General features: G+C 39.8%; 4 protein-coding genes across 6 annotated transcripts; all 4 read left to right on the top strand.

Annotated features, from left to right (window-relative positions):
- Positions 1–497: 497 nt before the first annotated feature.
- On the top strand, positions 498–4749 carry LOC135677396 (kinesin-like protein KIN-10A). The gene is made up of 6 exons (XM_065189684.1): positions 498–1339; positions 1558–1713; positions 1858–1965; positions 2334–2444; positions 2553–4082; positions 4277–4749. The coding sequence occupies exons 1-6, from the start codon at positions 635–637 to the stop codon at positions 4460–4462; spliced, it is 2796 nt and encodes a 931-aa protein (XP_065045756.1). The 5' UTR covers positions 498–634; the 3' UTR covers positions 4463–4749.
- A 1471-nt stretch (positions 4750–6220) lies between these two features.
- Positions 6221–12216, top strand: LOC135677394 (probable methyltransferase PMT3). Of its 2 annotated transcripts, none has more exons than XM_065189682.1 (8): positions 6221–6440; positions 7224–7722; positions 7808–7972; positions 8100–8282; positions 8487–9081; positions 9843–9955; positions 10104–10324; positions 11638–12216. In XM_065189682.1, the coding sequence occupies exons 2-8, from the start codon at positions 7459–7461 to the stop codon at positions 11957–11959; spliced, it is 1863 nt and encodes a 620-aa protein (XP_065045754.1). In that variant the 5' UTR covers positions 6221–6440; positions 7224–7458; the 3' UTR covers positions 11960–12216. The 2 variants fall into 2 exon arrangements, with proteins under 2 accessions (XP_065045754.1, XP_065045755.1); XM_065189683.1 differs by having other exon boundaries at positions 6221–6575.
- A 1836-nt stretch (positions 12217–14052) lies between these two features.
- LOC103989943 (NAC domain-containing protein 21/22-like) lies at positions 14053–15771 on the top strand. Its single transcript, XM_009408908.3, has 3 exons — positions 14053–14742; positions 14856–15124; positions 15195–15771. Exons 1-3 carry the CDS (start codon positions 14571–14573, stop codon positions 15588–15590), a joined length of 837 nt encoding a protein of 278 aa, XP_009407183.2. The 5' UTR covers positions 14053–14570; the 3' UTR covers positions 15591–15771.
- A 6108-nt stretch (positions 15772–21879) lies between these two features.
- Positions 21880–23854, top strand: LOC103989944 (protein G1-like4). 2 transcript variants are annotated; one of them, XM_009408912.3, is made up of 3 exons: positions 21880–22087; positions 22181–22246; positions 22500–23854. In XM_009408912.3, exon 3 carries the CDS (start codon positions 22537–22539, stop codon positions 23107–23109), a length of 573 nt encoding a protein of 190 aa, XP_009407187.2. In that variant the 5' UTR covers positions 21880–22087; positions 22181–22246; positions 22500–22536; the 3' UTR covers positions 23110–23854. The 2 variants fall into 2 exon arrangements, with proteins under 2 accessions (XP_009407187.2, XP_065046393.1); XM_065190321.1 differs by having other exon boundaries at positions 21880–22246; positions 22500–23853.
- Positions 23855–24582: the final 728 nt, after the last annotated feature.

The raw sequence follows: 24582 nt of genomic DNA, 5'->3' as shown, positions 1-24582 counted from the left end.
TTTGTGTCCAATTTGACCTAACTTTATATACTGGTACGTAAATATGGATCGAATACTTACCTTGGTTAATAAGACGTAAAAACCTAAGAGTATTAAGGTTAATCTTTATATTCATCAAATGCTCACTTACAACAAGTTTATGATATCTCGGGGTGTAACGAATCTTATGATAACTCGAATTCTTGTGCAGCTATAGGATTCATCTCCGTTATTACTACGAGCGACAACCCTCTCAACTGATGCCAAGTGTATGTATCATTAATCATTGATTATACCATAAAATATTTCCTTTAGTTGAATAAATTGTTTTTTTATTTTCCAAAAAATTAAAATTAAATATGGGTTTGTACACGAATGGACGCCTCGTAGGATGCCTACACGGCGAATACATCGCTGATGGACGGTGTGGAGCGCATCACAGAATAATGATTGGCATACGATCCCAAGGCAGAGAAAATAGCCGTTGCTCGGTGTGGCCGTAAGACGACGCTCCCTCTCTCCTGCTTACGAAACGTCCATCATCCCCTCCGTTTCGAAAGGGAACCCATTAAACCGTTCTGTTTCCCTTCTCCTCTCTTCTTGCCCGATAACACCACCACCACCATCTCGATCCACATCCCACCGTCGCACTCCGATGGCTCCTCCCACGCCGTCTCCACGAAGCGCTCCCACTACCCCTCACCACCACTCCAAGGCCACTCCCACTCCTCACCACTCCAAGCACCGGCTTCACTTCCCCAGCCCCAACCCCAAGGCCCCCGCCGCCACCGACCACCCCGTCGAAGTCATCGGCCTGATCCGCAACCTGCCCGCCGACCTTGGCAAGGACGAGGATGGGCCCGCCGCCTGCTCCGTCCTCGAGATCTCCGGCGACGGACGCTCCCTCCGCGTCCGCGCCGACGTCGGCTACCGCGACTTCACCCTCGATGGGGTTTCCATGTCCGAGCACGAGGATCTCGAGGCCTTCTACCGCCGCTTCGTGGCGTCCAGGGTGGAGGGCGTCCGCCTGGGCGCCAAGTGCACCATCATCATGTACGGGCCCACCGGGTCCGGCAAGAGCCACGCCACGTTCGGCTGCCCCAAGCAGCCCGGGATCGTGTACAGGGCCCTCAGGGACATCTTAGGAGAAGGAAGGGATGGTTCCGATGGCAGCTCCACTGGCGCCGCCGCCGCCGCCTCTGCCAACGACGAGGAAGACCGCGGTTTCGGTCCTGGGTTGTTCGTCCATGTAACGGTCTTGGAGATTTACAACGAGGAAATCTACGATCTTCTTTCGGGGGCATCCAATGGGGGAGCGGGACACACCGTCGGCCTTCCCAAAGGCAATAGCACGCCCAAGGTTCGATTCGTTTGCTGCTTTTTGCATTTATTTGATGAACTTTCTGAACCAAATGGTCCAGCTTGAATTCTTTCTGCCATCCTTTTGAAGGAAGAAGCCCTGCTTGTGGTGTTCTCCATACAGTTTCACCTCATCGATGAATCTTTCTGTAGCTCCAACATTCTGGCCTGTATACGTATTCCAGAGATTAATTCTACTCATTTTCCTGTGCTTAACAGGTTCGGCTGGAGGTGCTGGGTAAAAGGGCCAAAAATGCAAGGTACATATCTGGAAATGAGGCTGGAAAGATTACAAGGGAAGTTGCCAAAGTTGAAAAGCGGCGGATTGTCAAGAGCACTCTTTGCAATGAAAGAAGCTCACGGAGCCACTGCATGGTATATTCACTACCAATTTAGTTTTTGTTCTCATCTTCTAATTCTAATAATTGTTCTTCAGAACCACTAGACTCATTGAATTTTGGAAGTTTAGCTTACTATTATTATTATTATTATTATTATTATTTCTCAACAAATATGCAGATAATCTTAGATGTTCCTTCTGTGGGAGGAAGGCTGATGCTTGTTGACATGGCTGGTTCTGAAAACATAGAAGCAGCTGGTCAAACTGGTCTTGAAGCAAAAATGCAGGTATCATTCTCTATTCACAAATTCACCTCTTGTTATATTTAGTACCCTTGACTGTTTTTAACATGACTGTTTAGCTGTTGGCAGATCTTTTCATACATGTATCTATATCAGTCACTCCTTTTGTAAATGTTTCTATGCATGTATAATCTGACATGCAAAAATGTATTTTCTTGCTAATCATGTCGATTTCTATCATTATTGCTTTAAAAACTTGGTCCAATTTTGAGTAAGTGAACTCGTGTTGAATTATACATCTGTTTCTGCAAAGTGTTTTTCTATGGATTCTTGTGGCATTGTTTCTGCTGTTAAATTTATGATATGTTCATGAATCAGATATTTTGACTTGAGTGATGGTGAATCATTGGCAGACAGCTAAAATAAACCAAGGGAATATTGCTCTTAAAAGGGTGGTCGAATCCATTGCAAATGGTGATTCTCATGTTCCGTTCAGGGATAGCAAGCTCACAATGCTTTTACAGGTATTCATTCATATGATCTTACCGATTGCAATCTTATTCGACGATTTCTTTCAGTATAGAAATGAACAGTGATCAAGAAATTCTTGCCTTTTCTTTTCATTTTCTCAGGATTCCTTTGAGGATGACAAATCAAAGATTTTGATGATTCTGTGCGCAAGCCCTGATCCCAAGGAAACCCACAAAACCATTTCTACTCTCGAGTACGGAGCTAAAGCAAAATGCATCATCCGTGTTACTCGTATGCCAACACCCAAGGAGAAAGTTGATCCTGAGGAATCCTCGCTACTCCTCAAGTCAAGAATTGTAGCAATGAACCAGGTCATGTATAAACTTCAAATGGAGAACAAGCTTAAAGAGAAAGAGTGTGATGATGCTCGCAAAGAGCTCTTGCAGAAAGATGCGGAACTTGCAAAACTCGGAGCAAGGCTCCAACTCATTGAAGAAAGGGAATCAGAAGTCGAGGAGGCAGAGATCAACTTGACGGTTGACGAAAGAACCAAGACTTTAAAACTTGAATTGATGAAGATGGAAGAGATAATGTTACAACAGCAAGCGGAGCTTACTATGATAAAGCAGAGACTCGAGGAAGTGGAACTTGGAAGAGGAAAAACAGGTGAGGATACATTGCATGACATGGATGGAGGAAGATTTATGAAGCGGCTAGAAACTTATGCAGGAGAACCAGGTATGGTGAAATCTATGGATTTGGACATGGGAGATCAACAGGACAGTTATGATGTAAAGGAGATCAGAGAGGACTCCTACCGGCATGCAAGCTATCCGAAACAGTCCCCACCGGATGCTTGCCTTTCAGCTTTTGAAGAGGAGGCTGACTCCAGTGTGCTTAGATTCCCAGAGAAGGTGAGTTTGAGCACTGTTTTCGAGGGAGATGAAGAAGACATAGAAAGCACCGAAGACGAGGTTGATAAGGAAGTAGTCGAAGAGAACATGAGCCATGCACGCGGGATTGGTTGCTTGATGCCGTTTGAAGATTCTGGGTTGAACGATGACCATGATGGGTGTGGTAGTGATTCAAAGAAAAAGCAGGTAGGAGCAGAAACCAACTCTATCAAAAATACAATAGATGCCATCTCTGCTAGAAGAACATGTGTCCAGAATATTTTCAGACTCTGTGGAAACCACAGAGAGCTATCACAACAGGTGAAAGTTTCCTCTCCTCTCGAGAGAGGTAATCAAGATGAAAATAGACGACCTTCTTCTTTGATGCTTGGCGAAGAGTATGAATCAAAGTTAGGCTTGCGACTGGAACAATCTCAGCTCGCACCTCAAGGCAAGTTGCTCTCCGAATCAATATTTACAGAAAGTGCAGTTTCCACACTGCTTGTTACATTTGCGTCGCTTGAACTCGGAGATGAGCAAAAATCAGCTGATCAACGACTCAAAAGATGTGTTTCTTCTGAACCATCAAAAGATTTGATGGAGAATTGCAGCCCTGGAAAGGTGGATGCAGATGACATTGTGAACATATATGTAAACTGGGAGGCCTCGAAGGAAATTTCAGGCAGTCTGATCAGGAAGCTTAAGGTGTTGAGGGACTCAACTCTTGCTGATTTGCGCAAACTCATCGATATAAATCTTGAGGAAGACAACAAAAAATTCACATTTCTTTTGCTTGGGGTAGGTACAGTACTTTGTTTTCCTTTTGTTACCTGGTTTTGAGTAATTGTGATTAGTGCAGCGCACTTCCTTGTGAGCTTCGATTGGTAATATGACTTTCCATGTTCCAAATATACTTGAACGAAGTTATCTTCTGCAGACCATGAAGCCAATTGTGCATGCCTTAATGATATCGTTTTCGGTGGATGTAACAGGATCCCTCAGGAGCTCCGGTAGCTAAGGAAAAGGAAGCACGTACTCGAGTAAACAAATTGCCCATCTGCAATAATCAGCTGAATGGTCGTCTTGCCTGCTTGCGTCCCGTCAAGAAAGCAGTCCAGAAACCACCAGATCATGTTCCATTTGGTTCGTTAGAGAATATATACTCCCACTTGGGCTAAATTCTCCACCCTCAGAAGTAGTTTTACCTAAAGTGAGTCAAATCAACACAAACTATGTAATAGGATTACAGGTATAGATCAAGGCATGTACTATAAGCAAGTATTGGGCCACTTATCCATTACTGGTGGTTTACAGAGGTATTTTTTAATGTAATTTTAGCCCCTGCATAAGTAAATTCTCATCTAAGCGTGATGAGTGATTTTGCACAGAATTCTCCTGCACAAAATATTTTTTGCATGCGTTGGTTCAAACTAGCTTTTTCGCTTTCTACTGTATGACTTTTTTTTTTTTTTTTCGTTTGCTAACTCAATTTATCATCACATTTCATGTCAGTGCCTCTCAGTCAGCTCAATAATGGTAAAAATTCAATATATTATGATGTGACCTATATGAGGAAAATATTGGTGGTGACCTGGAAGACCAATCAATCTAATACACCTCGGAGAGTTAGAAATGAGGTAGATCTATACAAAGATCGATATTGGATGTGATTTTCAACTTTGCTATTCATGTTAGATATCCTAGTACAATAAGGGAAAGTGAGGACGAATGAGGTCTCACCTTGATAACTATCATTTGATTGATGTTTTATAAGTGAAGAGAAAGTGATATGATTTATGATGTATATATTTTATAAATATGATAAATGATATGTTCATATTTTCAATATTTAAAGTTGAAGTACATACTTTCTAAAAATATTGTTCTCAATGTTCTACGAAATATTTGTTGAGCATATATAAGAATTAATATTTATTTTAAATATATTTTATAATAAAAAATGTATAGTTCTTCTGTGTAAGAAGCTTAAGTGTATTAGCGGCTTGGAGTATAAGATTATGTTTTGATAATAAACATATATATATATATATATATATATATATATAATATACAGTATGAGACTATGTATATACTATGACATATGATATAGGAGTGCACGTATATATTACAATGATGTGTCATATGGAACTACATACATATATTATGATATGAGATATAAAAATTCATAAATTTATTATGTTTTATATATGTAGTATTTTAAATTATTTTGATATAAAATTTTATATTTTATTTTTCATATATTATGTTATAAGATTATGTTTGCTATATATATATATATATTGAAAAAAACAGTAAATGCGCAATGTATGTTTGTTTTGGGTTGTGAACAGGATATTTTTTAGTAAGTGCATAAAACAATAGTTCATTTTATTCAGTATTTATGACTGACTTGAGTGTAACGATAACTCCTGACTACCCATGGAACGTAGTCATGAGTGCTACCCACATCTTCTTCCTCCATCCTTCGATGGTACCGAGCAATCCGACCTGTTTCTGATGTAGCCTTCAATTTGCATCGTAAGATTTCGCCCTTCTGATCTCCTCGGTGACCGTGCTGACTCGCTATACCTTCCATCCGTCTCCACAGCCATAGAGAATAGATCCGTGCGGGTGGTGCGACGGAGGGCAAATGAGTCATTTAATCACTCCTTTTCCCTCTCTTTCTCTCTCCAAGTCCGTGTGGGCCCTACTCGTAGTGCCAACCAGCCAATAAGACTCTCTCATCCTCGTCGCCCACTGACAGTGCAGATCGATCGGTTCACGACGCGATTCGCACTCGCCATCATCATCCGTCTCATCTCAAGCTTGTCGATGTACATGCGAGTTGCCGACATACCCAAATTTAGCAGCGACCCATCTGATTTGATCTCCATCATCCAAATGTTCTTATATTTACATACTTCGACCCTCACCAATCTATGTCGTCGCCGTTGCGAGTAATTTATCGTAACATTCACCAGAAATAATATATATCTCCCATCGCTCTCCAAACCTCTCAGATCTGCTTCTCCTCCCTCACTCCACTCGCCCACTCTCTCTCTCTCTCTCTCTTCCCCTTACCCTTCCTAGCAAAAGCCCGTTTCGATCCGTTCTTTTGGAGATCCCTCGCAGGGTTTTTCCGATCTCAGATTCCGGGTGAGTACTCCTACATCTGGATCGGCTTGCGTTTTAGGGTGCGAACGGAGATTTTTCTGCTGGGATCCTCTCGACGAAGTTGGATCCGTTTCAAGGGTGGTTTCTTGCGTTCTTTATATTGCTTCCCTGGATCAGGTGCTCTGCTCTCTGGTCTTAATTGCATGTTGCCTTTCTTGATTTTTCTTAGATCGTCGTCGGATCTTCTCCGTGGTTGGTGGCGTTGTTGATTCTTTTACCAAGTCGAGAACTGTAGAGATTTATCCCCAGAAAAATTTCCGTAATCGTATCTCCATTCCTCTTCTGTCGGTGATTTAAGTACCGCGGGGCTTAGTATCGTGGATTAGCCAATCTCTTTTTGCTAGTGGATTTATTATTGCTTGCGTGATGTTTCTGAATCTTTTACAAAGAGACCCCCGATGATCTCTGCCACATATAGCAAGAAGGTTCTAATTTGTGATAACTTGGCTGCGATTGTCGCTCGTTTTGGCGCTTGGTCTTAGAAATTTTTTCCCAGAATCTGTACCTTTCTTCGACATCTTCCATTGTAAACTGAAGCTTAGTTGCATAAATTCCATCTTTCCCACCTTCTGTGTTTGCATAAATGATCAGTCTCTTCATCTTTTCTTTTTTTGCTCTCCACTCTTATAGATACTCCTTGAGCTTGCACATATCGTCATATTCACATGAAGAAGAACATATGAATTTTGGTTACATCTTTTCTTGTATACATTCAAAAAATAAAATGCTGATAATGAATCAAGTATAAACATCTGGTTCTTGCAGGTCGTTTGCTTTGAGTTGGAACAGTCAGATCAGAACTTGTAGGTATTGTCATTCCACCTCAGTAATTTAGTGTTTGGCAGGAAAGAAACATATCAGAGACTTTGAAGGTTCACCACCCTGTTCATAGCTTGTTGTAGGGGTTCAATATGTTTGATTACGTGGATTGAGGGGTGTCATTATAAAGTCTATTGAGAGTTTTATTAGAACGTCCTCTGCTAGAACTCTATTCCAAAAGATGAGGGGAAGAGATGGAGGCCAAAAGAAACACTTGGTCCCATCATTGTGTGTTGTGGTCCTCTTTATAGGTTTTCTGGTTCTGTACTATGGTTCTTTCTTTGGCCCCCGTGGGCAGCATGCTTACTCCGCATTGGAGTATGGTAGTAGAATTTCAAGATCATTTGGTTGGTCTAGCGTTGATAACGGAGAGGTAGGTGAATCAAAAGAGTCCATTCTTGGTCAGGAGGGTGGAGAGGATGGTCTCGTACCCAAAAGTTTTCCTGTAAGTGAATTCTGAACTAGCTATATCTCTTTATGAGCACCAGTGATTGTACAAGCTTTAGTTGATTTGTTCTGTTTTCCCTAAGGTCTGTGATGATCGGCATTCGGAGCTCATTCCCTGCCTAGACAGAAATCTTATTTACCAGACAAGACTGAAGCTGGATCTAGCTCTAATGGAGCATTACGAGAGACATTGTCCGCAGCCTGAGAGGCGTTACAACTGTTTGATTCCACCCCCACCTGGATACAAGGTTGGACGAGGAATAATTGCTGCAAAAGATGCCCTTGGGCACATCCTTTTCATCATCTTCTGCTTAATGCTACTGTTTTATGTTCTCTTGGGCAATTAATGAGTGTTTTGTGATTATTATGCTATAGGTTCCAATGAAGTGGCCAAAAAGCCGAGATGAAGTTTGGCAAGTGAATATTCCTCATACACACCTTGCACATGAGAAGTCTGACCAGAACTGGATGGTTGTCAAGGGAGACAAGATTGTTTTTCCTGGAGGTGGCACTCATTTTCATTATGGAGCTGATAAGTATATTGCACATCTTGCAAATGTGAGTCTGATTTTCACGTGCTGGTCATATTATGCAAAATTTTATCTTTTTGATACATTTAGTTGCTGTTATCATTCTTGAAATAGTTATGGACTTCTGAAATTAACTCTTTCTTGATATATTCTATTGTCTTCACATTTGTTATTTTATTGGTTCTTTGATTTTTCGGTAACTTTGGAACTCATTCTTCATTTGGATCAACAGATGCTTAACTTCACCAATAATAATTTGAACAATGAGGGAAGGATCCGGACAGTTTTTGATGTTGGTTGTGGAGTTGCCAGCTTTGGAGGATATCTTTTGTCATCTGATATCATAGCTATGTCTTTAGCACCTAATGATGTTCATCAAAATCAGATCCAGTTTGCTCTAGAGAGAGGAATTCCTGCTTACCTTGGTGTACTAGGGACAAAGAGGCTCCCTTACCCAAGCAGATCTTTTGAATTTGCACATTGTTCTCGATGTAGAATTGATTGGCTTCAGAGAGATGGGATCCTTCTTCTTGAGTTAGATAGGCTGCTTAGACCAGGAGGCTATTTTGCCTACTCATCTCCTGAAGCATATGCACAAGATGAAGAAGACCTCAGGATATGGAAGGAGATGAGTGCTCTAGTTGAGCGGATGTGTTGGAAGATTGCTGCTAAAAAGAACCAAACTGTGATATGGGTGAAACCTTTGACAAATGATTGTTACTTGAAGAGGGAGCCAGGAACACGACCACCTCTATGCAGATCTGATGATGATCCGGATGCAGTTTGGGGTGTTCCAATGGAGGCTTGTATTACCCCTTACTCTGAACGTGAGTGCTCAGCTTTTGTGGTGATCTTCATTTTTCTATCCTCAACATGATTTTCTTTTGCTTGAGGCTTTCTGAGCTTCTTACCATTTGAGTTTTTTGCATGCTACTCTTTGAAGACTTCAGTTAACCAAAGTATTCTTAATGAGATCTTTCTCCGGAATACTTGACAATGTTGATTTAAACATAACAACAAATATGGCCCTACCATTGGACTCGAAGATTCAAAAGAATAACTTAATTAGAAACCAATTATGTCATGTTACACTTGAGCCAAAAGATTTTAAAGACGATGACCAGAAGTCCAGAAGTCTCTAATTCTTTTCTTTAGCAAAGATGTGATGTAATTTAGCCTATGCTGTCTGAGATTATTTGTCAAATTAACAGTGTATTGAGGCTTTGTTGATTCTTAAATCACCCACATAGTGGTGCCTAACAAATGTTTTCCCATTTTGCCTAATGGATATTCTAGAGTCCCAATAAAATTATTAGCCTATTTTAGTATGACATGGTGAATATATAAGGAAAGCTGCTGTCATCTTCACACCAGATCTAACGATAATTTACTTGCTAACCAATAAAGATTGGTAGAATAGTCATACTCGTGGGCATAAATTTCTTGATCATCATTGCTTTGCTATATTCATGAAATAACTGTGATTACTATAGGATAAAAAAGATGATGTAATGTAGCTATTAGTACATAGTCAATTACATTGAAAGTTCCTGAAGTAAATTTGGTAATGAGAGTTTCACTTTTGCAGAGAACCAAAGAGATGAGGGAAGTGGATTGGCTCCTTGGCCATCTCGCCTAACTACCCCACCTCCACGCCTTGCTGATTTTGGTATTTCAACAGACATGTTTGAGAAGGATATGGTAAATAACGTGCATCATTTGTAACATGCAATTCTTAGTGCTTGCAATTTGATATTGCTTCTAGGTGCGACTACAATCATGAAGATGGTGACACATAACTGATCCTCGCAGCAATAAATTTTGTTTTCTGAACGCATATGATTTGCAGGAAATTTGGCGGCTGAGGGTTGATAACTATTGGAGCCTTTTGGGTACAAAAATTCGGCCGAATACACTGAGAAATGTGATGGATATGAAGGCAAACATGGGATCATTTGCTGCTGCTCTCAAAGATGAGCCTGTTTGGGTTATGAATGTTGTACCAGAAGATGGTCCGAACACTCTCAAGATAATATATGACAGAGGCCTTATAGGCAGCGTGCATGACTGGTGAGCTTTATATTTATTTATTATATGAAATGGGAGTTTGGTTTGTAGGTACTGTAACTAATTAGTAAAGACTTGCATTTAACTGGTTGCATAATTTTTCTATACCTATCTTTCCTAAACATTCATAGACATGTTTTTCTGCTTGGTTTTTTCTCTCCTAGCTACTGGATAGGCATGTGATACATGTTTGCAAGTATCAAAATTGAAGGAATGACTTCTTAAAACTGAGAAAAATAGTTTCTTTAGACCTTTAAGTTTCAGAATAGCTTCTTTGAAACTGCCAGACTTCCAATTGTGGATAACTTCCAAGTCATTTGTCTTGGTTTTCCTTCAAGCAACTGAAAATTTCCATGTGTCTTTCTCCATGCTTGTATAACCTCAGAATGGTCTATAAATTGATTGAATCCTTTTCTGCTAGGCATGTGATACATGTTTGTAAGTATCAAAATTGAAGGAATGACTTCTTAAAACTGAGAAAAATAGTTTCTTTAGACCTTTAAGTTTCAGAATAGCTTCTTTGAAACTGCCAGACTTCCAATTGTGGATAACTTCCAAGTCATTTGTCTTGGTTTTCCTTCAAGCAACTGAAAATTTCCATGTGTCTTTCTCCATGCTTGTATAACCTCAGAATGGTCTATAAATTGATTGAATCCTTTTCTGCCATAGTTTGATGTGAAAATATGAACTAAATATGACATACCTGTAAATCTGATCATGTCACAAGTTTCTTCCCTCTTTCTGCTATTACTTTTTGTTGGGAAGCTAACAAAATGTATAATTGTTTTACTATTATTTTAACTCCCATATTTTCCCCAGCCGATGCAAAGCTAGGGGCATCTCTAACGACTGTCTGAAATTTGGTTCTTATGTGATGATATTCCATGTTAGTTCTAAACCAATTGAGATATTCTGCCATTTATTTAGGTTGCCAATTACATTAGCTCCTGATGTTGCAAGTCCATATCATTGGTTTTCCCTTGTACATTGAGGTACTTTTTTTATTCATTATTTTTTTCTTGCTGAATGTAGCGAGAACTGATTCTAGGTCATGCAATTGTTAAATTCATGGACTTGGTACTTTTTGCCTCTTCAAGCCCTCATTGCTGTTTCCTTTGGGGACTGGCCTCACCACCTTGTGGAAGCGCTTGCGCAACATTGAGTAGTTTGTAGTCATCCAGAATACTTTTAGGACTAATCGTCATAGTATGCTTAGATGTTCTGACCAAGGCAGCGGAACCTTGGTGAAATGCTATAATTTTTATGCAAAATCACTTGGTTCGTTCTTTTACTTATCATCACCAAACAATTGACAGGTGTGAGGCATTCTCGACGTACCCACGAACCTATGATCTCCTTCATGCCTGGACCGTCTTTTCTGACATAGAGAAGAAAGGGTGCAGTGCTCAGGACCTGCTTATTGAGATGGACCGCATTCTAAGGCCAACCGGTTTCATGATTGTCCGAGACAGGAAGCCAGTCATAGACTTCATTAAGAGGCATTTAGCAGCATTGCACTGGGAATCGGTGGCGGTTGAGGATGCGGAACCCAATTCAGATTCAGAAGATGGGGAGATGGTATTCGTGATACAGAAAAAGATGTGGCTTATAGAGGAAAGTGGCAAGGATTCTGCTTAAAGCGTCTGAATTCCTTGTTCTCTATGGAGTTGGGTCCGACATGAGTCGCCTGCATTGGGATTGATTCTTTAAGGTCGAGCCGCATCATGACCCGTCTTACTTCCACTGTTGCTGTTATTTGTAGGCTAAGTGCTGTCATTTAGCATATTCTTGTTTTGTTGTTAGCTTCTGCTAAGACAGTCCGGTCCTTCCATACATGCTGAATCAAACCCTTCCTTTTTCCGTTGTTCCAACCAAATAAAAAGGTTATTTATCTACTCTGCTCGTTCGGATACTACATGTCATCTCAAATGACAATGTTGCATTTCTTGCCTTTTTATATATATACATGCATGAGGCCATTATGGAACTGCGCGTCAATGAATTTGAGACTGTAAAATCAGAGTGTCGTATGTGTCGGCAGCGTAGTGATGGGTCTTAATCAATGTGGGAGCAACCTCTTGTGGAGTCGTATTGGTCACACTCGCCACTGTCACCCCTCCGTCTCTTCCTGTTGCTTTGAAAGTGTCAGAGTTGATCCAGGTGGAAGCCATTACGTCGCAAGGGCGAGCACGGATCACTGGCTGGCCCGTGATCCATAGTCCCTCGTGAAACCGATTAAAGATTTCAACTTGACTCGGTCCTACGAGCATATTCTCGCTAACATCTGTCGGTTTCGAAATGTTCCGATGAGCGTCTTTTGATGCTTTATTCTGTGTCTCTACCTGTCTGTCTTGTGTCTTGGATTGTTCTTGTTGGTTGAAAGGTTGATCTCGAGTGTTGAGTGTGTGCCAAAAGGATCATATGATTGTTTTGTTGAAATGATTGGTTTTCTGATCAAAGGCTGACCACCCCATGTCACGAGATAAATTAATTTACACATAAATAATTATTTTTTTTAAAAAAAATAATAATATATTATATTAATTTTTAAGTTTTTAAAATTATTATCGATTATATTTAATCCAATATCGATAGAAAAATTGGAGAACCAAATAGTCAATATCTAATAAAGAGGCAAATGACACATTTTAAATCATGTAAGCCGTATTATATATATATATATATATATATATATTAAACATATAATAAAAGAAATTTCATGTGGATTCTTCAAAAAAGGGGCTGCCACCATCCAACATGATGCGTGAAGAAGCACTGTCCCTAGGACGCTCCAAACTGCACTTGCATGCTTCTGATCATTCATGTTGCCATGGAAATGCTTGGGAGAATCTTGTCAGTCCCACTGTCCTGCGCAAAACTTGCAGACAGCGATCTCCCTCCTTTCCACGCTGTCTATCTATCTATCTATCTATCTGTCACATGTCCTCGTTGCTATCTACTTGTCGTTCGACTTGGCATCTGCATTTTAATTACGGCTTGTCATCGTCAAAGTCAAGGTCAAGGTCAAGCTAAGCCGCTGCCAACTCTGTAAGGAAGCAGTAAACCATCACGTGAAAGGGGGGCGTATCTCTTACCATACGTTTAAGTCCATCAAAATTGACGTATGTCACTTCTGGGGATCACTCTACCATTCGTGCATTTACTTTTACATGCCACACTGTGCATGTCAATGTATCCTCGCTAAGATAACGCATGATTCCCTGAGCCTCAACCGCGGCATCGGGGACAAAGTTTTGTTAGATTCGATGTTCTATCAGCAGAGTCACTTTCCTTTCAACATTATGCCATCTTTCCTTCTTTTCTTGTTTGTTTATTTGTACTAGTGTGATGATAATGACATAGATGGGTGGTGGCTCATAATTGTCATCCTGAAGCAGTGTAGATAAGAGGACTACAGTTGCCCATAGCATATACCGAAGCACAATGATCGGAATCCTGAATGATTAGGCTGCCCAAGTAAATGACAACGTCGCAGCAGAGGTGCTGTGTGTCATCCATGGAAGGTATCTTTCGTTGATTTGAGGAAGGTTGATTGCCGGAAGAAAGAAGAGTGTGGAGGCGTCACTCTTCCTACAACATCTACAGACAGCAGACTTCGCCATGATTCCCGATCATACAGCACATTGATGTTTAGCTGCAACAAACAGAATGAAATCGTCAACATCTCGAGAGGAAGAAGAGTGAAAGAAAGGAGAAAGTTTCATTAGTTCCTCATGTGAACTGCATTCACGTGCATGTCTTCTTCTCGGATCAACTCGATGGTGGGTCGTCAGCTTATCTGAGCGTCCTGAAAACTCTATTTCCTGAGATTTAGTTGCTCGAGATCCAAGAGGTTTGCATGGATGGCGAATGTACAGGTTGTCTTGCCCACTGAGGTGGGCGCCACGTTCCTTGGACATGGCGACTGCACACTGCCGCCAAGTCACCTTCCCCTTCGTCTACGCCTGAACCCTGACATTGTTAACGGCAACATTAGAATACTGGATCGCGTCGGTATCCCACCGCTCATTGGAGGAGATATTCTTCTCCAGTTCAGCATGAGGACCCTTGCTGCCTCCCAGGTGACGGCGACGACACCTCTGAAACAGTAGAGACAGCTTGACGGTCTCACCAACTACACTGCTCGTGGCCTTCTCCTCGTGCTATATAAATATGTATCCGTGTCTCGGTTCCCCATCCTCCTCTTTGTGTGTCATTCTGACTATATTCTCTGGTGCAGCAAAGATTTATGGATCTAAGGGACATCGAGTCCACCCTCCCACCAGGGTTTAGGTTCTGCCCGAGCGACGAGGAACTCGTCTGCTACTACCTCTTCAAGAAAGTAGCTAATGAAAGTGTTTCAGGCGGCGGCACATTGGTCGAGGTGGATCTGCACACTCGTGAGCCATGGGAACTTCCAGGTCGATATCTGCTTCTCTCCTCCTCCTCCTCCCCTCCCCCGCTCCACATGATTCCAGCTATTTGGTGCACTTCTGTGGACACTGATTACAGATCTACACTTCGATGTGGTCAGAGGTGGCTAAACTCAGCAGGGACGAGTGGTACTTCTTCAGCTTTCGGGACCGGAAATACGCCACGGGATTACGCATGAATCGAGCAACCAGGTCGGGTTACTGGAAGGCCACAGGCAAAGACCGTAGTGTATATGCACCCACGACGCGCACCTTCGTCATGGGGATGAGGAAGACCTTAGTCTTCTATAGTGGCAGAGCTCCCAATGGGGTGAAGTCCGACTGGGTCATGCATGAGTTCCGACTGGAAGCTCCACATACACCTCCCAAGGTATTCATCCTGCTTCTCTTCCCCTCGGCATCATAAACAACTATCAGTCACTGACCTGAACAAACTGCAGGAAGACTGGGTATTGTGCCGAGTATTCCGGAAGAAGAAAAAGAGTCCAGTGGTTTACAGCATGGAGACCGAGGAGTCTTCACCTCCTCTTCCTCTGCCTGAGAGTGGCGTTGCCGAGGAGTGGCAGGAACAGATGATGACGACGCAGGAGAGACAGGAAGACAACGGTTCAAACACCGTCCTCAATTGGGCAGTATTGCGTGGCAGCCTTGTGGACTTCCCTCGGGAGTTGGGCAGCGGTAGGACGATGGTGATGGGAGTCGGCTCGAGATGTGGTGGGGATGACTACGAGATGCTGCTGGATATGAGCCTGCAGGACCTCGATGCCATGGGAGGAGGCATTGCAAGTGTAGGGTGTCTGAGGTTTCAAGGGAGTAGAGATCAGCTCCTGTTCTAGAGGGGATGTGTAAATGTTGGATGTCCACCGTGTTCAGTGTCTGAGAAGCTCTGCTTACAGTATTGCTAGAAGAGTGAGTGATTCCAGTAAAGTTCCTTGTTAACTCTCTTTGTGGGACAACCCATTTAATTCGATTCCCATTTAAGTTGGACTATATAAATATAGCTCACATATAAATCTTGGAAGCCCAATCGGACTTTTGGTAGCCCAAACTTGGCATCATCCCAACTAACAAGTTTATGAGTTGGCTCCAAAGTTAAGAGATCCGACATCATGACGACTTGGATTGCGTCTCGACCAGGCTCTGTCTTCTGTTTTTGGTCTCCTGCTTTCATGGATGTCACCTGTCTAATACGTGGCGAGTTGGATTGCGTCTCAACCAGGCCTTGTTATGTTTTGGTCTCCCATTTGCGTCTAAGCATTTGACCAGTCTAACATATATCAAAATAGATATCAGCATAAATTTTGGACCGAAGATCCCTGTTGAACAAACGATTACCCACTTTTCCGATGTAGATTTGATCGGTTTAATTAGGATTCATCATATGAAATCTAATAAATAAAAAATAAAAATACCCGTAATATCAATCTTAAACCTAAACGAGAAAGGTGAAAGGTTATTTTAGGTCACTTACAATTTATGTAAAACTATGTTAGATTTTATGAATATAGGTCTTAACCGATTTCAATATAAAGCTATGTCATCACTCGAAAGTGATGCTTTACCACCTAAGAGATTACTCGAAAGCGGCTCATCACATCGGTTTCTAAATATAGTGCCAAGTAATTAAATGCGCACTCATTATTTTAGACCAATAATAGTAAATAAGTTAGTCAACAATAAAATGTCAAGTTAGCAATATGAAATATATGAATACTTTCATGAAAAATATTAGAATGGATAGACATTTTGATTAGAAGAATAATTATTATTATTTGCTTATAAGCGACTAGACGGATTAGAAAAATTTGATAGTATTAAATTTAAAATTTGATATACTGAAAAAATGAAACACAAAATTGTTATTGATAAGGATCTTAAAAATAATACTATAGATGTAAAAATATTTTAAAATAAAATTATAGTTCTAAAACATATATAATGATAAGATGTTTTAATGTCATTAGTGCTTATACCCCCGAGTCTTAATTGAATGATCAAACCAAAAGAAAAGTTTAGAAAAACTTATATGATACAATTCAAGGAATGTCTATAACAAAAAAAACTTATAATTAAATGAGATTTGAAAGATCAACGTATAATAAATATAAAGTGATGCATGAGAATTTTAATTATAAAAAAAAAGATAGTGGTATGATTTTGGATTATACAACTTCGTATATTCTTATTATTATAAATAATCATTTTAAGATGAAAGATGAACATTTAATTACTTATAAGAATGGCCATAATTATAGTCAAATAAATATTCTTCTCACTTAAAAGGTATTAGATATTGTAAGAATTGTAAAGTTATATCTAATGAAAATTTAACTAATCAACATAGGTGATGGTATTAGGTATTTACTTCAGAAAATGAAAGAAGATCTTGATAATAGAGATTCTCTTAATTATTTATTTTAGATCATCTGCATTTGCTTATAAATAAATAGGAACCTCTAGGAATTATATATATTCTCATCTCTCTTTATTACCTAGTCTATTACTTGTAATGGTCTTATAAATGATAGAAAGAGAGAAGAAGACGAATCTAATTCTTTTTTAGATCGATATTACTGTGTTCAACGAATTAAATAAAAAGATTTTTGGATGGCATCAAATCGAAAAATACATATCGATATATTATTATTTGATGTTAGATTTTGACACTAAATCTATTCTATATAATGACATGATTACAATTTTATGCTTACACATGATCCCACAAGATCAATGACATGGGATCGATGGGATGTTGATTCGACACCAATAGTAGACAACGCCAAGATTTAGGTGAGTCATTACCATGCAATCATGGACTGGACGGTTCGATGCGATGTTATGATCCATTGATTGCCAAACAATTTGTGCAATCATTCTTGATAAATATTTATAGTAATCTTAATGTAATAGTTATCTCAAATGGCTATAAAAAGGTTTCTCTTTAGAGGAAACCACTTTATTATTTTACTAAATACTTTAAATTATATACTAATTTAAGCAATCTTTATCGGATATATTCCCCTGACACTATTTTTGTAGGGTCATCCGAATTTCCAACTTCCAGAAGATTCCTGGGGCCTGAGATAAACTCAAAAGTGAACATTGGTTAACTTCAAACTCACTCTACCTATCGGATAACTAGCATTTATACGTAACATCATCATCCAAGTCTCAAATGCAACAAGATTAAGACGAAATAATAATAATAATAATAATAATAATAATAATAATAATAATAATAATAATAATAATAATAATAATAATAATAATAATAATAATAATAATAATAATAATAAAGAGATCGAATCAAACTTTATCAAATTGGGTTGACAATCGCAAATCTTGCACCGACGGATTTTGAGTTGACGTCCAGGATTTTGTGCTAACAAATTCCAATACCTGTTGTCGCCTTTCCTCGTCGCATTGTTTCTATCTGAACACTTGGAACGTGCAGATTTTGGTTGAGCCTACCCGCTCGCACTACAGTGCAAAGGAAGAAGAGTATCGTAACATCGACACTTAACTACAGCTGCAAACAACCATCTCCATCAAGCCTCACATGGAGGGCCTGATTCCGTCGCTCGCTCAGCAGATTAATGGCCGCTTTAGTATGGTATCTATCCGAGTCGAAGGTCATGATCGTTACTTATTCTGCCTCCTGTGCTGCTGCTGTGGGTGGGAAGCCGGGAGAAGTGACAGAAGAACCCTTGCTGCTGCTGCTCTTCCGTTTATTTGTTCGGGCGATGAAGCGGCTCTCGCTGTTCGTCCCCTTCTCCCACCCTCATTCAACGCTGTGGTGGGCAGAGTCTTCTTCTTCTTCTTCTTCTTCATGTATCTCTTCTTCTCTACATCTCTCTCTCTCTCCCCCCTCCCCCCTCCCTTCTGCCTTCCACCTTCTGGTGCTGCTGTACTTGATGAGGAGAAGAACAGCACCACACTACTGTTCCGACGTAAGCACGCCAACAAACACACACGGGACATGACATGGAGGAGGCAGCGATGGAGACGGAATGGGGGCGGGGCCAGCATTCGCAACATCATGCTCGGTCGGCCGGGCACTGTGGGTTGATCGAACGTCGCGCAGCTTAGAGCATGGAAGGAAAGGGAGCGATGGGGTTATGTATGTCACCATCATGCGAATCATCAATCAATTTGGCGATGTCTTAAAGATGCATCCATCCATCCATCCCAGTATGCATTATATATAGTAGAAAAGATTTTACCGATTTGACTCATGTGAACCACAATTGTGCAAACCGAAATTTCGATGGCTTTTGCACAAAAATCACTGTTGTGGAAATACACAGATAAAAAAAGAGCACCAAAAAATAGTCCATATTATTAGAAATCGATGAGTAATATTACATCAAACATTTAATTCAAAGGTTTCACTTTATTAGATGAATTAATTTTTAAATTGATATGTGTTAATCATGATTACTTCCATTCAAACTCATTAATTTTTGACATAATAGTTCCATTCAAACTCATCAAACAAAACAAAATGTTCAGAGAAAAAAAAAAAGAGTAAAAAAATTAAATAAAATATGTTGGCCATAATCAGTTGAACAAAATAGTTTCGACCTACTCTTATAAATAAAAAAGGGAGATAGATTGAGCTGCACATATGAATAGAAAATGATATTAATAAATATTCATGTGATGAAAAAATATTAAAAAGAGAAATAGTTCGATATTGGTAAAAATTTAGGAGTTTGGATGATATATACCGAGTTTGTCAAAAACAAAAAAAAAAAAAAACTTAATAATCTTAAAATCTTTTTATTGAATTGAACATACTCATAAAATTTAGACATTAAAAGATCATTGACTCTTGTTAGATCCAATTCCATCTTCGTCACTTAATTTTCTAGAGACATATAATATGGTAAAAGAAAAAAAAAAGCTAGACATATGTTTAATAAGGTAATATATGCTATAATAATAATAATTTATAAGAGCAAATTGAGTACATGTATAATTTTTTGGTGCATAAATAGAGTAGGTGTATTTTTTTTCTCTACTTGAATTTATAGTTTTTATTGATAATTCAGGACTTAATTACCATGATTTAGTTTTAACAAACAAGTCTCCCTATAAGTTCAATCAAATTGTGTGTATGTAGGATCAAGTATGGGATATGCCTTTGACTATTACCCGAATAAATATGTTTTTATCATCATTCTAAGGTCGAACATGTCCTGGACAATGTTGTTCTACAGCTTTAACCTATTATTGCTTTTCTCTTTTCTTGGGAGGTTTCAGTTGAGTACTGGATGTACTGGTTGTTGAATCCTAGAGAGAGAGAGAGAGAGAGAGATGGTTGTTTTGATCTCTTTAACTATTGTAAAACTATATTCCACAATGAGGTTCTTTAGAGCATATCATAGCTCCATCTTAATCCATGTAACTCTTTTTAATGCTTGATAAATTAATTTGGTACTATCTTGTCATTCAGATGGCCACAAAGAATACAAATACGAATAAATAATTTTTTTAAATTATTATTATTTTGTTAACAATCTATAAGTTCATAATTTTTTTGAATAAACCATAATTATCTAACATATTTTTTTAAAAAAATATATATATATATATATTTAAATATTTAGTTATTTGAACACATATTATCTTGTGCATTGTACTATTTTTTTGGTACTAGTAATAAATTATAAGAACAACAATAACAACGATAACAAGAAGTCCGTGAATATACATTGTCATATCCTTTTCATAGTCAGTCTCACGATCTTTTAAAAAGAGTAGGATTGCATTAAGTATATAACATCGAGAGTCATATGAATTATTTATTATATCATATATCCAACAATGATGATTTATTATTTTTTATTTGAATCATTTTATTATATTTTTAAAAAGTATATAATAACTAATGTCTAAACTCTTATCCCTATTAAATAAGCTTTAGCCATTGAAAAGACTATTGTACACTCATGTTGGGTTGTGGGCCAACCACATGCCCCCTTGTGGGTGGAGGTACTTTAATTTTTTTTTGAAAGATAATAAAAGGTTAGTTAATTATAATTACTTATGAAATAATAAATAAATAAATAAAATCCTAAAAATTTGTCAAACATAATAATGAATAGCTTTGATGATAATGTGTTGATAAAATGAGGAAGAGATGTGTGTTTCTGGTAGGAGAATATAGTGGTGGTATTATGTAGTTTTGATGGGAGAGAATAAGATCGGAAGAATTAATATGAGGAATGATAAAAAAAAAAGGGGGGGGGGGGGGGTGGGGTGGAAAGAAAATGGTAGCCATGATGATGATATAAGAAATAAATATGATCAAATTAATTACATTTGAGATATTGAGGAAGAGAAAAAAAATAGATGAAGAGGAGAAGGAAATGTTGGGAATGAGATGGATGAATCATGAAGGTTTATATATATTTTTTGTTGACAATAATGTCAAAACTGATTTGAAGATCAAATTTATTATATCACTTTTTATTTTTATATTATATAATTATTTTTTATATTATTTAATATTAACAAATCACAAGAATGAGCATTGGGCTATTAGATAGCCCCAACATATCATTTATTAAATATATTGATAATTAGTTCTTATCTTATTAAAAAAATAGATCTCATGAGCCATTAGAATAAAAATAGGAGATAATAAAGATGATAAGTTTGTCTTATACTCAAATCAAATGGATAATAAGACATGTTTGGGTTCATAAACAATAATTCAACACCATTCTATCCTTTCTAATAAAATAAGAAAAACATTTTATTTCGAACATGAAACTTATAATTTATATAATAAAATACTAATAAATTCGAGTATCGCAAATATTTGGTTATATATGTAATGAGTTCAGCTATTGCATGAGGATAATACAAGAATGTTGACAGCAAAGAACGGCCCAGACAAGCTTAGGGTTCCTTAATCGTAGGAAGTACTCGTGAAAGAGTAGAGTTTTGATTAAAGCTACTAATTGTCATCTCGAAAAGGACGCTCCATTCATTGAACCCAATAGCTATTTCACTGTCCTTCACACACACACACACTGCCCCCTGTCACCATCATCTTCCACCCGACTGCTGTCAACCCCTCCCTTTAACTCTCATATCCCCGCCCCCCCACCCTTTCGGGCCATTCATAGTATCTTCTACCTTCTGAACTCCCTCTGAGACCATAAGCATGAGATCTACCACTCTCAGAGCGTCCCGTGTTCTCTAGCAGCATCCGCTAGCGGAGAGAGAAGTGACCCGATCAAGTAACAAAAGCCTCTCCTTCTCCAAAGATCTCGTCTTCGGCCCCCATCAACTATACTTCTCCGGCCTTTCCCTTAAACGAGTACTTTCCGTCTCCCCCGTCTATCTATCTGTCGCTGCTGTGGTTTCTAGAAGATCTCACCTTCCTGACTTCCGCATCATCCTTTTGCCAAAGGAGATCCAACTGCTTGCTGCAGGAGCGACAGTGTTCATGCCCACTTCCACCTGAATTATATCTCCGGTTTGCTCTCTCTCTCTCTCTCTCTCTCTCTCTCTCTCACTGTGGTGTGTGTGTGTGAGAGAGTTAAGGATGGTATGCAGTAAGGAGGCAAGAAGGGAAGTATAAGCGTGTCAGGTCCAGACTCAGTCGGCATATATTTCTAGATCAAATCATTATCATCATCATTCCAAAATCATTTTGTAGCAAGTGCAGAAACTATATATACATGTGCTGTATCTGATCTATAATACTTGACGGGTACTTCATCTAATAGATCAGACCAAGGAAGAGGACACCAAGTTTCATGCATCATGGACATTATCCCGAGCCCTGCCAGTCCTTCCTCCGATGGTTTTACAGTCAGCCCAAACTCCGCTGCCCCGTCATCCTCCTCACCCAACCCATCGCCAAGCAGATACGAGGCGCAGAAGCGGCGCGACTGGAACACCTTCTCTCAGTACCTAAAGAATCACCAGCCACCGTTATCACTGTCGCGGTGCAGCGCCGCACATGTCCTCGAGTTCCTTCGGTACCTGGACCAGTTCGGTAAGACGAAGATCCACACCCCAGCGTGCCCCTTCTTTGGCCACCCCAACCCACCTGCCCCTTGCCCTTGTCCGCTCCGTCAGGCCTGGGGCTCCCTTGACGCCCTCATTGGCCGCCTCCGTGCTGCTTTTGAGGAGAACGGTGGCAAGCGCGAAGCCAACCCCTTCGGTGCACGGGCTGTCAGACTGTATCTCCGCGAGATCCGCGAGCTGCAGGCCAAGGCTCGGGGTATCAGCTACAGGAAGCATCGCAAGAAACCACAAAAGACTACTTCCCCGACACCGTCACACCCTCACAACCCACACAGCCCACCACCCGGCACCAGTTCAGCTGCTTAATTCAGAAAGAAGCACGGGCGCAGCATTCACCATATCATCCGGCCATCGTCTTTTATGATCTATTCCTCAATTCTCATATGATGTGCATGTCAGTAAGCACAGGGTTTCAACTCGTAGCTTAATTGGTTGAATAGGAAGTACCTCCCTTCACCTGTTGTTGCTGAAACTTAAGCTTTCGTGGAGTTGCTGACAGGGACAAGCAGCTTAGATATTGCACTATCATGATCAAGCGAAATTGCAGGCCAGGAGGGCTAGTAGTTAACTATGGTTCTGGACCGTAGTTGGTAGTCGTGTTATCATACTGTTACCGGTGGTAAGTAATGGTAGAGCACTGTGTCTTGAACTGATAATTCATCGTGTACTTTTTTTCTTTGCTTCCAAAGATGAAGATTGTTCATGGTGTACTTGAGATCTCAACTATGGGAGGTTCAGGATTCGGCCACCATATTTGAATTCCCTCTCCTTCCTTTTGTCTCTCTTTATGGTAGCAAAGGTGCGGGAGACGGTGAAGAACGCAGTGTTGAGGTGTTGAATCGTCCGCATGAAAGCGATAGAGGTAATGCGATCAACGGTTCTTTTCGGGTGAAATCATTCCATCGACCTTTTCTTCGGTTTCGACTTTACTTGCATTGCAAGTGCTTCCGAGAGGAGTCGTGAGGCGTTTTCTTTGTTTGACTTCTTTTACTTCATATGGAGGATGAAAGGACTTGACTCTTTGAAGGAAAGTCTGCTCAACCTTGTCTCATCGGGGCTGTTTGGCCTCGCCATATTTGCGAGAAAGGAAGTAATCGCCATAGGATTCGCCCACTTTCAGAATTTCTATTGCTTTGCTATGATGTATATGAGCGGTTGGTGGTGAGAACTGTATGTATGATTTCCCATCACATATATGAAGCCACATATGGTTGGGGACTTGCTCATATATGTCAAGGAAACATCCAAAAGACATTCTATTCATATCCCAGAAAACATATCCATTGGAAACTACAACGCTGCCATATTTAAATTCATATTGTGCACCGCCTTCGCATCTTCCTATCTAGCAAAACAAAAACTGGGGAATCTTGCTACTTTGTTGTTGCAAATTGATGGTCTTTTATCCTCCTATACGCTTCAAGGTTTTCGATTTCCTATTAGTTATCTGTGACCTCCTCCTGTGTGTTCTGATCACGTGCACTGCCATGTTTATGTCTTGTTACGACTTCGTCGTGCAGATCAAGAGAAGCAAAAAATAGCTATTTGTGTCTTGCTATACCTTTCTGGATTGATCCGAAGGTAAGGTTCAGATTCACACTGCATCATCAGAACATATGCTTTGTGATATACTTGCTTGCGTTATATGGTTGCTGCACATCATCATGCTTTAGGTGGAATTAGTTGGCCGCTAATGTTTATACTCATCATCCACACATGCTACGACACAATTACTCTGCACAGTCCTCGCAAAAGCTCATCAGGTTCCTTTCTTTTTTT

The sequence above is a fragment of the Musa acuminata genome, chromosome BXJ1-6 (assembly GCF_036884655.1).
Source record: "Musa acuminata AAA Group cultivar baxijiao chromosome BXJ1-6, Cavendish_Baxijiao_AAA, whole genome shotgun sequence".
NCBI classification, from domain to species: domain Eukaryota; kingdom Viridiplantae; phylum Streptophyta; class Magnoliopsida; order Zingiberales; family Musaceae; genus Musa; species Musa acuminata.
The sequence above is the reverse complement of the archived record's forward strand: the minus strand, read 5'-3'. Positions and strand labels throughout refer to the sequence as shown.